The 15,205-nt window shown below is 44.9% G+C and overlaps 1 protein-coding gene across 1 annotated transcript; it reads right to left on the minus strand.

The window, feature by feature from the left end:
• Nucleotides 1-10,038: 10,038 nt before the first annotated feature.
• LOC119176842 (uncharacterized) lies at nucleotides 10,039-12,553 on the minus strand. The gene is made up of 2 exons (XM_037428191.2): nucleotides 12,328-12,553; nucleotides 10,039-11,205 (listed from the first exon to the last, which is right to left on the minus strand). Exons 1-2 carry the CDS (start codon nucleotides 12,474-12,476, stop codon nucleotides 10,899-10,901), a joined length of 456 nt encoding a protein of 151 aa, XP_037284088.1. The 5' UTR covers nucleotides 12,477-12,553; the 3' UTR covers nucleotides 10,039-10,898.
• Nucleotides 12,554-15,205: the final 2,652 nt, after the last annotated feature.

Below are 15,205 nucleotides of genomic sequence, written 5' to 3' on the forward strand. Positions count from 1 at the left end.
CGCTCGCTTTTCTTCCCACTTCTGCAACGGTGTGATTGGATACCATATCGAATCACGCAACGGAGAAGCGCGGCAGAGATCTTCATGAAAAGTGTCTTTTTTTGTGTGTGTGGTTTGAATTCGGGCTGGAATACCCAGGACAACAGCGTTCGTCCTAGATGCGTCACATGTTATATTTAGGGCTTCATGCTTTCAGATAAAGCAGAAAAAAAAATCGATAAACTCTTGTCTGTAAACTTTTTCACCATTCTGTTTTAATTATCACCTCCCATTTTAACGCGATAGCGTTAAAGAGCTCGTTTTGCTGAAATTTTGGTGTCGGTCTCTGCTTCGGTGTCCTTGGTCGTGAGAGAAAAATCATCACCTTATGTGGAGCTGAGAAATTGAGAATGATGCAAATAAAGATAATTCTTAGTTAGAGCCGGGATCTAACTCGGGTCGCTCGGGTCTGAGTGGGGATTGAACACGCGTTGTTTGCGTGGCGAGCGGATGTTCTATACCACACGGCCAAGCGTCTGCTTGCGGGTGCATTGAAAATAACTTTCTCTTCTTGGAAATCCAGTGAAAGTAACATGCTTTACAAACACGCACGTCCTGTATAAATACTTGACAATGCAACATGAAATATTGCTGTAATAATACGTTATAGAAGCATGCATGGCGATCGGGCGTCACAACATTGGTTATCTCAATGACATCGTGGTTTGAAGCCGGTAACCCACTAGAAAATGCGCAAGCACTATCTGCACCTGTTTCCGATGTCAAGGGTGCATAGCTGGTTCGAAAAACTTTCGTGCTATAACTGTTTGAAGTACGCACTAAGAACAGAAGGTCGCTATTGCGTTGAACTCCTAAAGGCGAAGCTTTAGGGCCCCCTAATTTTGAACGACTATTATGATCTTGCTCCACTTTTATCAAATGAGCATGATCTAAGCGGTCATTGACACGTCGGCCGCAAGGACGTAGGCAGATGTTTTAGTGATGGGGCACCTCTTTGATATGTACCTTTTTCGCTGAGCATGCCATAGCGAAAAAAAAAATGGGAAGGAGTTGGGGGGGGGGGGGGGGGGGCTGGAGTGGTGCCGCGACATGGCTACGCCATCGGTAAACCCGTTTGGCTAATATGAACTTTTCCTTAGTTATGGAAGTTTTTCTTAGTTATGCTGTGATTTTATGGCATTTGGCTAATGGATCTCTTGGACTCTTTCAAATCAAGTGTCCGGTGACAGGCACGATGCCAAGTACTGCACAACTTCTCTGTCATAACTTATCTGTCATAACTTTTTGTATGCGCACATGCAGTTTTGTTTGGTGTGACCAGATTGTTTAAAAAACAGAAAGACTTATCTACTCTGTATATGTGTATATTTATAGTGTATGTATAGCTACATATGTATTATGTGTAATTGATATTTCCCGCTTCTGTCCATTACTTTTCTCATTGGACCCTACACTAGCCTCAGGCTATGGGTCCAATCAGTGTTTGTAAACCTCATGTGACAAATGATAATAAACGTTCAATCAATCAATCAATCAATCAATCAATCAATCAACTATATCAGCAATAGAAAACAAATGATAGGAAATGGCAGATGGAAGCTTGCGATGAACAATCCGTGAAAAGGGGTTGTGTCGAGTCTTGCCTTCGTGAAGGCTTGAACAGATCTGATTTTTTTTAGTGCTAGCGTGTCTACGCTTCATATTCTCTCCTCAATACGAAAATCACTATATGAAAATAATGCGAAAGACATTGCGTCGGCAGGCCCTTTTATGGAAAAAACTGCCCCACTTTCATCACCATCGACGAGTCACCGGAAATTCGAGGATGACAGGCAGAGACAGTTTTTGCAGCCACCTGTGACGAGTAGCTTCCTATAGGCGCAGGACTAGCGTGATACACTGACAAGTGGTTCAGCAGTACATCGAAATACCACTTGGCATGTTAATGCACCCCCTTCTTCAGAGACCGGACATCATCGCTCGAAAGGAGTGTGGTTCCATGAGTGACAACAACCTCGTAAAATATTCTTGCATTGATTACAAGTATTGACTTGCGTATATTACCACAAGCTTTAAGATTCTTATACAGACAAAGATAGATGTTCTGTTTTAAAAATGTCAGCGTAATCACTGAACCAGCTTTCACGGACATCGGCGTTTACTTCCCCTGTCTTTCACCACGTGCCGCATAATCATTATCTGTTTGAATTTCGCGCGCAGCGAAGAGTTGCGTCGCGGCAAGAAAAAAAAGAGAGAGGAAAATTTCAAGACTTCGCTAGGTCTGCCACCTTTCGTCGTCAACGGCGACAGATATAAGACCGGGGAGTTGTAACGTTAAAAAGGCTAGTCGTTCCCATATTCTACGGTAACGATCGTTCGACGCCCCACCGCAGTGGTCTAGTGGATAAGGTATTCGGCTGCTGACCCGCAGGTCGTGGGGTCGAATCCCGACTGCGGCGGCTGCATTTCCGGTAGAAGCGGAAACGTTGTAGGCCCGTGTGCTCAGATTTGGGTGCACGTTAAAGAACCCCAGGTGGTCGAAATTCCCGGAGCCCTCCACTACGGCGTCTCTCATAATCATATGGTGGTTTTGGGACGTTAAACCCCACATATCAATCAACGATCGTTCGACGCATCAGAAAAAAAAAAACATGCTGCACTACTGTACCAGACATTTTGAAAAGGCAGCCAAACGTATCACCCCCCCCCCCCTTTTTTTTTTTCTTCTTGTGATTGCCGGCCGCTTGTCCGGTTTGCGGCGTAGAGAAGAAAACATGATTGTGCTGGCGCGGCGACGGCATCAAGCAAAATTAGGAACAGCTGGGCCTATCTGAAGCAATGTATCCATTGGCAAGCCTTATAAAGTAATGTTGTAAAACATAATTAGTTACGCATAACTTATGTAATGAAACCACACTGCTGTAAACCCTAGTTAAGCCGAGCTGAGGCTCTTGTATGCCTAGTCCTGCCGCGCAAGGTAAGATGGGTGAAGGAGGAGGAGGAGTAATAAATGAAGAAGGACAGGGAGGTTAGCCAGTTTTCAGACCGGCTGGCTACCCTGTACTGGGGAAGGGGGTAAGGGGGATAAAGGAGGAGAGAAAAGAGACGTTATAAAGAAAAGGAGAGAGAAGGCCATCAGACGATCCACGACGCTGCTTACAGTCTGTCTCTAAGACCACTTGCCCGCAGAAAGCACAACAACGCTCTCAATGCCTTGCGTGCAGAGGACGGTCTCGGCCAGTGTCCTAATACCCTTTCTTCCGACAATTGGCGATTGTCTATTCTATCTAAAGCTTTCGACAGTTGTTTTCTTGGCACGCTGAAGCGAGGACACTCACAGAGAGGATGGGAGAAAGTCTCTGCGCAGCCACACTTGTCACATGTCGGACTGCTGGCCATTCCGATTCGAAACGAATAAGCATTCGTAAAGGCCACCCCAATCCACAGACGGCACAAAAGTGTCTCCTCTGCTGACGGAGCTGTAGGTGTGGGTCCAAATTATGAAAGCGGACGTTGGTGAATGCCGGTGAATTCCACTGAGCGAGTGTCAGTTCTCGTGCAAGTGATCGAAGCCTTGCAGCGGCGTCCGTTCTTTATAATGGTATAGCTACACAAGGGGCATCATCATAAGCAGTTCGGGCTGCTTCATCTGCACGGTCGTTTCCATCAATGCTGCAGTGGCCTGGTATCCATTGATACGCTATGTCATGTTGTTTCTCTATAGCCCGGTGATGAAACAGTCGTATTTCAGCAATTAGCTGTTCGTTTTGTCCATGACGATATGGCGAGGCAATGCCTGGAGAGCTGCTTTGGAGTCGGAGAATATTGACCATGTCTGTTGCGGTTCTTCAACATAGGAACTCTAGAGCGGCACGAATGGCGGCGAGTTCTGCCACCGTGGGTGATGTCAGATGCGTGGTCCTGGACTTTATCGTGATGGATGATAGGTGAAGATGGGTGAAGCTTAGTCTTATACCAGTCATGAGCCTAACAATAGTGCTAATTTTGTTTATATGCTAATTAGGCTTAGAATAACATAGATGAAACTATTCAAGATCAAGCCTTGGTTATCCAAATTAGGACAATTGCTTATTCAGAAAAATAAGGTACTTGGTGCTGCGATTGCGAAGTGATTCTCAGTGGCACCCGATTGATAACTATCTAATACTCGTGAATCGTAATGTGATCGCGTGAACACTGTGTGCATAGGCGTGTGATTGAAAGAGTACGTAATCAAACCTGGACAAGCCAGTGTGAACTACTCTTGCTCCACCCCAGCTTTGCACGACTCCGCGAAAAGTGAGCAAATTTCTTACCGTGTCGAAAGGCTTCGCCGATGGCAGATCTTGAAGTGGTTCACAAACATTTATTCACTTAATAGCCTAATGGTAGCGTTTGGATAATTAGTTATAGGTTACTTAACTTGTAGCGTAGGTTAACTTGTCGTCCCTGTGTTTTTCGAGCTTTTTCTACTACTAAGCCTTCTCTGGCTGCACAGAAAGCGGTTTTACTTCTTATGATAATTGTTGGTGGTTTTGCGTCCAAAAAGAACGCGATGTGAATGTGAGAGATGCTGTAGTGGAGGGCCCGGTAGTTTGACGATGTGGGGTTAACGTCCTTCTAAATCTGAGCACACAAGCTTCTAGCAGATTTCGTCCATCAAAATGTGGCCGCGAACTCGGTCCCGTGGACAAACATGGTGTTACCTAACATATAGCTCAAAGTAGAAAGTACGGCTGCCGTGGTCGCATTTTTTATAAAGGTGAAAATACTTGAGGGCCGAGGGCTTAAATAAGGTGCCTGTTAGAGCATCTCAGGTAGTATAAATTTTCGGAGACCTCACCTATGGCATCTCTGATAACCATATGCTAGTTTTGAGAAGTGAAACCTCCAAAATCACTGTGGTTATTGAAGTACAAGGTCATCGTTCTAGAAGCTATTGGCTCACGGTAAACAATAATCAGTGCATGTAACACACATGGTTACCCACTTCGCCGGTCACTTCGCTTCCTTCATCAAAGCACTCAACGAAACAAGAAAAACTACAAATTCATGTCATTTTAAGGCCCCCTGGTACATGATTTATTTAATTAACTACAGCCATTGATAAAAATACCCGGGGTTTTACATACCAGTCCACGATGAGATTAAAAGGCCCACCGGAGAGAAATGGGCAGATGAGAAGCTAAAGGTGTGGGTGTTATTGCAAAAGTTTGAGAGATCCTGTCTGTATCGATTAAACTAATGCTCTATAATACGCCTATTTTGTCTCATATTAATTGCTGTTTTTCGGTTTGGGAAAATTCCACACAGAGAAATGACCATAAAATACTCGTGTTACAAAAAAGGCTCTTCGTTCCATAGCAAACGTTGAATATCGTGCGTACACAAGGAATTTGTTTGTTCGTTTCAACGTTGTACCCGCAAATTTGTTTGACTAGAAATTAGTCTTCAATACAAAATGTCTGTTTATAAAAATTATCATGACCTCATAAATCTCTTCAATACAAAATGTCTGTTTATAAAAATTATCATGACCTCATAAATCTCACCAACCTAAGTGTAAATGTCCCTTTCTATTCTCTGCGAAAACAAGACTTCTGGACCATTTTCTTTTGCCGTACTGAACACGGAAGACAAATGCTACGGTATTGTTTGCCTCATTTGCTCAAAAATCTGCTAAGTAAGGAAATGGAAATAGAAAAATGCACTATAAAAGTTATAAAAAAGCACTTTTGTAAGTAATCTCATGCAAGCATAAATACTGTACTGAAGAATGTTACATTTGAATTCATCAATGGAAAAATATTTTGCTTTACGATTGCTTTGCGGTACTTATTCACATTCACATATATTCTCTACACTTTCATTGTAGTAATTATGGGAAGAAAGGTTTCAATCATCACATTACTTTCTTTTTCTTTGCTTTTTTGTGTTTTTGACGCCATGGTTTGATTTTTATCGACAGCACTTGAAATGGCTTTTATGAAAGATTTGTGTTTTTTTTTCTTTCATGTGTGTAACGCGAATTATTGGTTTTGAAATCGTATTTGCACATGCTTGTGTTCTCGACTGTATGTCATGTACATGGGGGCTTGGGCTTTCTTCAAGCCAATCGTTTCGCTTTTCGCCAAAGCTTGCCCACATCTTTCAAGATGTAAATAAGCCTTGATTTGATTTGATAAGTTTCCGGGATTAACATGGGCGCTGTATGCAAGCCCAAGACCGGACGGATTGGAAAAATATGGGAGTGGTCTGTACTCTACAATATGCATGGTCATGTTGCTCATGATAATGACGAAGACAACCACACGCTTGGGAAACGAGAACGCGCAAGTTTGATTACATGATTGGCACACAGTTTTAAATATTTCTTATATATTAACCGTATTGTTATACTGTGACAAGAAGCGTGTGAAAAAGCCAATCAGGTTTCGGCCTTAGCGTTTTCGGTGAGTGTAACATGTGCTTAACTTTAATTTATTCATTCATACATTAATTTCTATCGAATGCACTCGAGCGGCTTGGCATTTTAGAGGGGAGTGGAGTACATGTTTGCAACAATAAGAAGAATACTAATGTTTCAGCGAACACTTTATATAATATTTAAAGGTACTGCTGGATACTGTAAAATTTCAGCTCACGAATTGGTCTACGTGAAGAGGTAGAAGTGGAGCGAAGCAGGCATCCCTGCATTGCTTTCCTTGTGGACATATGTTGCACTTGAAGTTGTAAAAGTGCACTTGAAGTTCTAAAAGACTATGTCTACTTAGGACAGGTAATAACCGCGGAGCCAAACCATGAGAGTGAAGTAACTAGAACAATAAGAATGGGGTGGAGCACATTCGGCAAGCACTCTCAAATTATGACAGGTAGATTGCCACTATCCCTCAAGAGGAAGGTATATACCAGCTGCAACATGCCGGTACTTAGCTACAGAGCAGAGACCTGGAGACTTACAATGAGGGTTCAGATTAAATTGAGGACCACGCAGCGAGCAATGAAAATGAAAATGGAAGAAACAAGAAGAGAGCAGAGTGGATCAGGGAACAAATGGGGGTTAAAGATATCATAGTTGAAATCAAGAAGAGGAAATGGACATGGGCCGGGCATGCAGCAAGTAGACAGGATAACCGCTGGTCATTAAGGGTATCTAACTGGATTCACAGAGAAAGCAAGCGGGTTAGGGGAGACAGAAGGTTAGGTGGGCAGATGAGATTAAGAAGTTTGCGGGTATAAATTGGCAGCAGCAAGCACAGAACCGAGTTGACTGCTGAAACATGGGAGAGGCCTTTGTACTGCAGTGGACGTAGTCAGGCTGATGATTATGATGACGATGATGATGATGATGATGACGATGATGATAATGCACTTTTTGTCATGCATGTTGCGCCTTTTATATTACAAGAGCAAGCTGCAGCAGAAACAAGGCAAAGCAGATGACAAAAAGAGAGGCTTGGCGCACCAATTATTTTCGTTACGACGTTTCGAGAATGAACTGTCCCACAGCGCTGGTTATCGCGAAACAGGATCGTGAAGCCGTGACGTCATGCAGCTGAGCGAACGAACGTCTAGCACATCGATGTTTCCACCTGTACGCAATTTGATTTGTGCAACTATACAGATTCTCCGAAACGAGGAGAATTTCATCTCTGGATTGTCACTTCACTTGCGAACAAGTTTTATTTCGCACTGTTCACGTATTCCAAAGGCCGGTAAGCTCGGTGCCTTCTCATGTGCCGCTGAATTATACCACTTCTGCGACTTTTGCTAGCGCTGAGACTGTAGCGTTTCATTCGCCATCGTCCTTTCTAAGCACACATTTTCTTCTCCGCCTCATTTCGCGTTGAGCCGCTGGTCGTTTTTCGTCTTTCTCCAACCGTTACATTATCGTTTGTCTCCACCAAGTGCTGCAGCAATTTTCCTGAGTTGGCCGTGACCTATTAATTTTCCCACCTTATGTGCCTCATTTTAACGTGGTGCTTCGGTTCTAGCTGAAACTGCACCCTTATTCTGGATATAGTACGTCCATCGACTGTATCTAAGACTACTGCGTTTGAGCTGTCGCCAGGTTCGACTGTGCTCCAGGCATAGGTTGTGGATGATGCCGCGTGTAACATAGGCCGTGTGTAACAAAATTGCCATCCAGCAGTGTGCGACCGTCGCCCTTGGTTCTTAGGTACGAACCTGGCCGAGATCACTCTTCCGACTCTGGAATTTCATACTAGATCCCTCTAAGACCTTGTACATCAGTCCATTTTGTGTCATCCGCAAAACTTCAGGCATCAATAACGAAATAACTTATCTACCGACAACGTGCGCTTGCTCTTGTGCTGATATTGTGCGCGTTGTAGGATTTCGTACGCGCGAGTCGTAGGTATCCCATGGGAATTCTGACGGCCGGCATTCGTCACACCCGTTCATGTCACTTAGTCAGTACAGAGTGAGTGCCCCCACTGCTGCAGCCGTCTCATGTGGCTTACCTCGGGGCGGCCGACAGCTGTCGTTGCGCGCATCCCACCGAGAGTCGGGAGTGCGCTGCCTCGCACTGTCAGCCTACCATATCAATAATCCACCGTACGTATACATTCACTTTCTACGTTTTTTTTTTCATTGTAATATCGTCCAATATAAAAAATATAAAACATTATGAAATCGTCTAAATCGTCCAATCGTCCAAAATGAAAAATGTTGGAAGCTTTCCTCAGCTACAATTTTCAGTACGCGGCAAGTTTTTTTTTTTTTTTTTTTACCAAATTGTTTATGAAGTTTTCGCTTATAAAAGTAACATAATAATTAGGCAATGCGAGATGAGTGCGTTTGTACGCCGTGAAAAGACGCCGATACGACACAAAAACAGCGCCTGTGTTGCTGTTTCATCTTCGAATATGATGTGCTCTAAGTATATCGTTAGACACACTGCACAGCTCTTGAAATGGTTCACGATGTTTATACCGAATAAAAATTCGTAGGTGGTTGAACGTATAGAAATCCTCATCTGGTAGCGCAAGCTGAGGAGTGTGCATGAGAGCGCGCATATTACAAAGCACTTCACCCTCTGTAGTGTATTCCTCATCTTGAGACAGCGCACACACACTAACACAAAACAATAAGGAAGGAAACGGCGACATAGCACTCGTGCCGTCGGTTCCTTCCTTATTTCTGTGGGTTCGTGTGTGCGTGAGAGGACTATTTATCAACTTGCCCAAATAGCCACTTTACTCAGGTATGTTCTACCCCTGCCCATAATCCTTCTTTGCATGTACGATGAACCATCATTTGCGTCAACGATGCACCGCCACCATCTGTTTATGTATGTTTGACTGTGACACGTGTGCGCTCATTTTCGTTCACCTATAATTCAGGACACTGTCTGTCATGGTAGCTTAGTATACAGCTGCAGTTTTTGGATTCATGGGGCTAATGATTGTAACCAAGCTTGTTTATTATATGCGAACACTTCAATGCAGGGAGATAAAAGAGTATACAAGAATGTATAGTTTGTGTGTTTGAGATCTTAATAATATCTTGGATAGGGATCCTGACGAAGAAATCCGGCATAATTCCGTACTTTCAGAACCACATCGGGGGCGATTGGCAGGAGGCAGAGAGTTTGGTCTTTTCTTTCTCGGGATACATAGAACCATGAAATTCGTGAGGTTGGGTGCGGTCTGACATGTCTGGAGCTTCAAATATGGTTATGAGTGCGTGCGCCGTGTAAAAGTTGCAGCGGTATATGGGTATCGTAGGTACGTCACCACGCTCGTCCAGTGCAACCACAACGAACTGGGTTCATTACTTGTGGTGTCTTGCGCAGTTTGTAAAATGCCTCACTAGAAGTTTTAGAATTAGACGTAACTGTGCTTGACGTCTTTGCTTGCTGTCTTTGCCACAGGTTATCGCAACAGTGATTCACCAGAACGTTATTCGTTGTCGGGAAGCTTCATTATCACAGCTTCGTACCGCGTTTTTTCCTAGATGGTATTGAGGTGATTGTTTACCGTGTCGATGTTCAGTCTACAGTAAACAGAGTCCTCATTTCTTGGAATAAAATGTCTTTTTTTTCGTGTACGGTACAAAACACATTTGTGAACATACTCCATGAACAGGAACAGCAATGTCTATGATGATAAAAGTATTTTACAAATCACTGCACATGGCTCATATGTGCGCGACTATTTGATCAAGTCTTGCAAGGACTTCACTCGTTTGATTCCACTGTGCTTTTGCGGGAATAGCTCCGTCCGACCCACATTGCACATTTTGGTTGCCCTAAAACAGGCTAGACCATTTCTTACCATCACAATCTCCCGCATCTAAAACTTTACTTTTGTATTTATAAATGGCAAAATTCGTTAGAGTTTTAATTATGCCACTAAATTTTCATGTGTTCTTTCATTAGGTTCCTCATTTTATCAATGAGAAAAACGCGTACTACGCCGACAATATGCACTTCATTCGTGGATGTCGTCATAAGCGTCGGGCTCGTTAATTAAGGTGCGCCATGATATATATTATCAAGTGCTTTCTTACTCGACCAACACTGTTATTCTCTTACGCTCAGTCTTCCAGACGTTTCTTTGGTCGTGGACTGGAGTCGGGCTCCATCTAAATCAATGACTATGTTCGCATACTCAACCTCACTTTTTTCCGAAGTCTTGATTCTAGGCACGCACTCCTCGCAGCCTAAGAACAAGTGAGGTGCGGCAAAAAGGCGCTCCTGATGTCGTACCATAATTGCACACAATCCGAAAGATAGTGTCCGTTGCAGGTCGTCCCGCCAATACTTGACGTTGCTAGAGGCTATCTCTGCCGCGACGGTGCAGAGTGATGATGAGGTTTGAATGTGCGAGGCACCGTCGCGGTCATCCTGTGCATTCCGGTTGTGGCTTCTTGTTTCACCAACCTCCTCCACCGCCCCCTCCCATGTCCCATCCGCCGCCGCCGCCGCCACCATCCATCCAGCCGCCCCCGCCATGACCACCGCCCCCTCCTCCGTGTCCGCCGCCGCCGCCGCCATGACCTCCGCCACCACTGCTGATGAGCTCGACCTTCCACACCTCGGTCATGCCTCCGCCGTGACCTCCGCCGCCGCCTCCATGACCACCGCCTCCTCCTCCATGACCACCGCCGCCACCACCGCCGCCTCCAAGGCTCCCGAGTAGAGACTTGAGGTGCATCATGGCGCCTCCACCGCCCCCTTTTCTGTAACAGAACGCACACGTCAGGGCCACAGAAAGCCCGACGAGAGGATCTTCGACTTCTCGGATATACTACAGTTCGGGTGCCTTTAGCAAGCATCTCCTACCTAATTAGTTCACTTCGAATTGCTTTGTTCCGCTCTTGCCGTGGGCAACAGGTAAAGTTGCGCTACCAGCACAGCCCCCTAGTCGGAGGACGCGATGGGAAACTGTCTTGGCAGGCACCATCGATGGAAACATTCGGGTCTAGAGACAACGGATCGAATGCGGCGCACTTATGCGTGATTATACATATCGCAATTGTTATCGTCATAGGGGTCGTCGTCGTGACATTTGCGTGACATTTGTCATATTTCCATCATGACATGGTAATTTCTCAAGAGGTGACCTTCAACTGCAGTAGTATAAGCAGGAACTGCATCCTGTTGCTGCTGTGTCAGTCTTCTGACACCTAAGGACCACTGTGTTTCTATGGAAGAAAATTTGGACAAATGTCCCCAAGCATTTCAAAATGTAACAATTTTTTGTCGTTGGTCTAATGCAAAATGTACAATATTGGTTCGTTAGTTAAAATACTAGTGAATGACGAAAAAATTGCGCTAGCTTAAAAAACAATTCTGGTACATGCCCGAGTCTACTGATTACAATAGCCTACGCACCAATTCATTTCTCATTATCTCAACTACTGCGACGTTCTTTTGAATCACTTTCATGCATAAGCTTACGTGTTTTTGCAACATATCTACTTAATCTCTGTTAGCTCTGCATTAATAGCGTTGGAACGATAAAAGGGTGCTAACCATGACATGCAAAAACATTCGCACCGTAGTTCACTGAGTCCAGAGATTTTTTTTCGTGAAGGAGAAATGATGGACAAGGACAAAAATATACATCCTCTGCTCAACAGTTGCCAGCAATGACAAAGCCGTTCCTTCGAAATGTGCACACAGCCGACACATTGTCCCCACAGACGCATGCATTCCCCCCACGATATAAATATAGGCTCTCGCATTAGTTCGCGGCCGTTCGAAACAAAGACGACGACGCTGCACCGAACACGTCCGTGTGAGGAAACGGCTGCGCTCGGCGCCGGTCGTCGCCTCGTACCGAAGGCCGCTGTACTCACTTCACAGGTATGGGCAGTGGGATGATGATTTTCCCTTTCTTCATGAGCTTCTTGAGCAGGATGAGCTTCTTTAGCTTCTTCTTGCTGGCTTCAGCCTCCAAAAGCAGACAGGCTACCAGCAGGAGCGCGAGCACTACTGCGGGCCTCATGGCGCTGCTGGTGGCCGGCTGTCGTCGTTGCCCTGGCGAAGACCTCGCTGTGCCGACCCTGAGCGCACGTCTTCAACACCGTGCCACTGCTACCGCCACACGCCGCGGGCCGTTCTTATATACTGCGGCCGTGAGGGAGTCGTGACCGTGTTTTTTTTGTCCTGACAGGCGGAGGGGAGCAGATCTGGGTCATCCCCTCCTCGCGTGGTCCTCGCGGTTTCGCACCTTACTTGCGCTGTCCGAAAGGTCCGCCCGAAACCACCCACCGTAGACGCAGGACACGAAGCCCGCCGGTTCCTGCAGCCCTGGGCTGCGGCAGGAAGATGTTGAGCTAACAATGCGATCTGGTTGACAGCGCGCAATACTGCGGTTGTTCGCACGTCTCTCTCGACGGAACGGCACCGTCGAAGAATACTCTCTGGCCGATGGCGGTAAAAACGCGCGTGGCTGATGATACCAATGTGCGGGGCTTGAATGTGCAGCTTGGTAATGAACATTTTATGGTGCGTAAGACGAATGGATAGCATTGGCAGAGCCGTCATTATGTTTTATTCATTAGATCCCGAAAGCTCTCAAAACATAAGCAATGCGAAAGGTGTTCAGCCTCCGATGGTGTACGTACAGAACCAATAGCTGCCTGCCGCAGTGGCCTAATGCCTTTGACGTCATGGTGAATGTGATGGACACGAGGTATCCGGATAGACTGCTGGTTGTGGCATGTAGTTGCGTTTGTATGAGCGAACGTTGAGATAAAATTGAAGAAAAACAGTTGCGTATTTCCATGTAGGCGCAAGCTAAGCAACACCAAATGGCACAATTTAACGTCACGATTATCGCCTACCCAATATTACACGCAGCCAAATCGGTTGCTTGGTGGTGTTACATCTAGGCAGTTCTTATTAGGAGTGTCCTAATGATCGCACTTTAAATCAGAATATGACTCAATTCTAATAATTGCAAAGAGATTTGCGAGTAAGTAATGCGACCTAAAGAACTTGACCTTATTTTTCACTCACATGCATTGCTCATCAAAGCACAACTTCAGACTTTTTTTTTTTTTTCATCTGAATGTTTTCTGCCGTTGGATCGTCGCCTTCGCTGATGATAATTCCAACGTCAGGATTGGGCGGATTTTTTTTTACGACAAAATCTAGCAATGTGCATGCCCGGGCTATAGTTGGTTATCTAAATGTTTGTTTATCGCAAACTTCATAGACCAAAGACGAAGAATTGTGACAATTGTACTAATAAAATAGGTGAAGTTTTACGTTTCAAAACCAAGACCTGCGTATGAGTGGAGGGCTCCCGAAAATTTGACCATCTGGTGTTATTTGCCGAGCATTGGCATCACACAGTATCCCTACACCGTTTCACTTCCATCAAAAACGCGACTGCCACGGCTGAGATCGAACTCGCGACCTGCGGGTCAGCAGCAGAGCACATTAATTGCTGCTACGCCACGGCGGATTTGCAACAATTGTGTGTCGCAATTTTTCGTCCCTCGTTTCTGGTGTTTGCGCTTAAGAAGCATGGATGAAATCTAGCTTGAGTGCTTTTTGCGAAAAAAGAGGCCTTCCAACAAGACGATTTGGTAACGAAAAAAATTCGGTGGATCTCACGTACCTGGGAATCTACGTTATGCGAAACGTGCGGAGGGAAGGTGACCGTGTTGCAATTTCTTTTATTGAGTGACGCGCTATGAAATGACGCTAAATATATGTACAAATGTTTCACGCACAGACATATGTTGAAGAGTTGCAGATGTTTGTATACAGTTGTTGGCACTTGCGCAACGATGTCTACTTGAACATGCGTATTAGCAACACCAGAAGCTAATATGAAGCACTGATGCTCGCGAATATTCTGGCCCTCGACACTGCTACATAAATGAACTTCAGTACATGGCAACTAACCACATCTGACGTTAACCTGACGTGACGGCTGTATCAAAATAGTACATATGTAATGTTTATAAAATTGGATAGGCAGCACTGAAACCACTTTTGCCGTTTCACGAAGATCAGCGTCTATTTGAAAAGTAGTTCCGAGACCTGGCGTAGCTCTGTGGTAAAATGCTTCATTGCCACGCAGAATGCTTGGGTTCAATTCCAGCTGGTACCCTGACATTCATTCTTTGCATTCGTCGGGTCGACGCTACCGATATCGGGTATTTCTTAACGCCCGCAAGTCAAAATTGCCCATGAGTGTTCTCGTCGTTCCTGATAGATACTAAGTGTCAATCACCTGTAACACATACCCTTATACCAGCGGCGCATACCCGCCCGTGGGTATCTGCCACTGTTTGGTGGGAAGTGTTTGATGACGTACGCGACGGGATTGTGACATTACTCATGTCTTGACGAGTGTGTCATAATCGTCAAACCATCTTACCTTCCCATGCTAATTTTGGTTCACGCCAAGTTAAGGGGGTGACCACGAGATCACGCTTACGTGAGCGGCTAAATAGATAGATAGATACGCTCAAAGTCGCCGAAGTTCGCGTATAAATGCTTCGCATTTAAAAAGTTACTTCCCATTTTACCACTCGATTTGATACAGGGGCATATATATATAGAGCGGTATATAATTATATACAAGAATAAAGATACTTATTACTTATTTTCTTTATTAATTTATTTCAAGCATTTTATTCAAATTTTTTCCACAACTAATATTTTCGTTTACTTAAACGAAGTCTTTTTAGGCATCCCCTCACCCCCCCCCCCTTT

The sequence above is a fragment of the Rhipicephalus microplus genome, chromosome X (genome assembly GCF_043290135.1).
Source record: "Rhipicephalus microplus isolate Deutch F79 chromosome X, USDA_Rmic, whole genome shotgun sequence".
Lineage (NCBI taxonomy): Eukaryota > Metazoa > Arthropoda > Arachnida > Ixodida > Ixodidae > Rhipicephalus > Rhipicephalus microplus.